At 55.8% G+C, this 1,084-nt stretch overlaps 1 protein-coding gene across 1 annotated transcript in view; it reads left to right on the forward strand.

Annotated features, from left to right (window-relative positions):
- Nucleotides 1-4: 4 nt before the first annotated feature.
- Nucleotides 5-1,084, forward strand: part of LOC114073045 (protocadherin beta-5-like) — a gene marked incomplete at both ends in the record, with an annotated part of 8,885 nt that continues 7,805 nt past the window's right edge. The window contains one exon of the mRNA XM_027910849.1: nt 5-1,083. Coding sequence (XP_027766650.1) covers nt 5-1,083 — 1,079 coding nt within the window. The remainder of the gene's footprint in view (nt 1,084) is intronic.

Raw genomic sequence — 1,084 nt, forward strand, 5'->3', positions numbered from 1 at the left:
CGCCCGCCTGGTGTCGGAGGACGGCCGCCAGCATTTTCGCTTCGACCGCGCCAGCGGCCGCCTCGTCGTGGCCGACAGGCTGGACCGGGAGCAGCTGTGCGGCCAGGCCGACACCTGCACGCTCCCCTTCGAGCTGCTGCTGGCCGACCCGCTGCAGTTCTTTCGGGTCGAGGTCACCCTCGAGGATATCAATGACCATGCGCCGGTTTTTCCCGAGGAAAGAGTCACTTTTGAGATCCCCGAAACGAGCGATCCGGGCTCTCAATTTCCTCTAGAGGTTGCTCTGGACTTTGATGTTGGCAGCAACAGTGTGCAGGCATACAGTATTGTTCCCGAGAACGAATACTTTAGTGTCTCCTATCAGAGTGGGATTAGGGGCAAGGAATATGTAGAACTTGTTTTGGAAAAGCCCCTAGACAGAGAGGAGCAGGCAGAGATGGATTTTAGTCTCATTGCTGTGGATGGGGGCTCTCCACCCAGGAGTGGGACAACCCAAATTCACATTACAGTTCTGGATGCAAACGACAACGCTCCAGTCTTCACACAGAAGGAGTATGACGTGAAGGTGTTGGAAAACGTACCAGAGGGTTCTGTGGTTCTGAGTGTGTTGGCAACAGATCGGGATTCAGGACTTAATGGGGACATCTCCTACCAATTAAGCAAAGGAGTGGGCAAGAGCGACTCAGCGTTTGAGATTGATTCCATAACGGGAGAAATTAAACTCACAAAGCCTCTGGACTTTGAGGCAGCACAGACTCATGAGCTCAGTGTGAGGGCCACAGATGGTGGGGGCCTCTCGGCAATCTGCAAGGTGTTGGTGGAGGTGTTGGATGTGAATGACAATGCACCCGAGCTGCTGGTCAGTTCCTTCAGCAGTCCCCTCGCCGAGAACTCCGCGCCCGGCACGGTGGTTGCCCTCTTTACTGTCAGGGACAGGGATGCCGGTGCCAACGGCAAGGTGTCCTGTGCCCTCGACCATCAGCTCTTCTTCTCCCTGCGGCCAGCCTATAAGAATTACTACGAGCTGGTGACTGTGAGGGCGCTGGACCGGGAGGACACGGCTCAGCACATCCTCACTGTGACA

This window comes from Empidonax traillii, unplaced genomic scaffold (assembly GCF_003031625.1).
Source record: "Empidonax traillii isolate 1590-97213 ecotype Southwest subspecies unplaced genomic scaffold, ASM303162v1 scaffold5100:size8905, whole genome shotgun sequence".
In the NCBI taxonomy this organism is placed as follows: domain Eukaryota; kingdom Metazoa; phylum Chordata; class Aves; order Passeriformes; family Tyrannidae; genus Empidonax; species Empidonax traillii.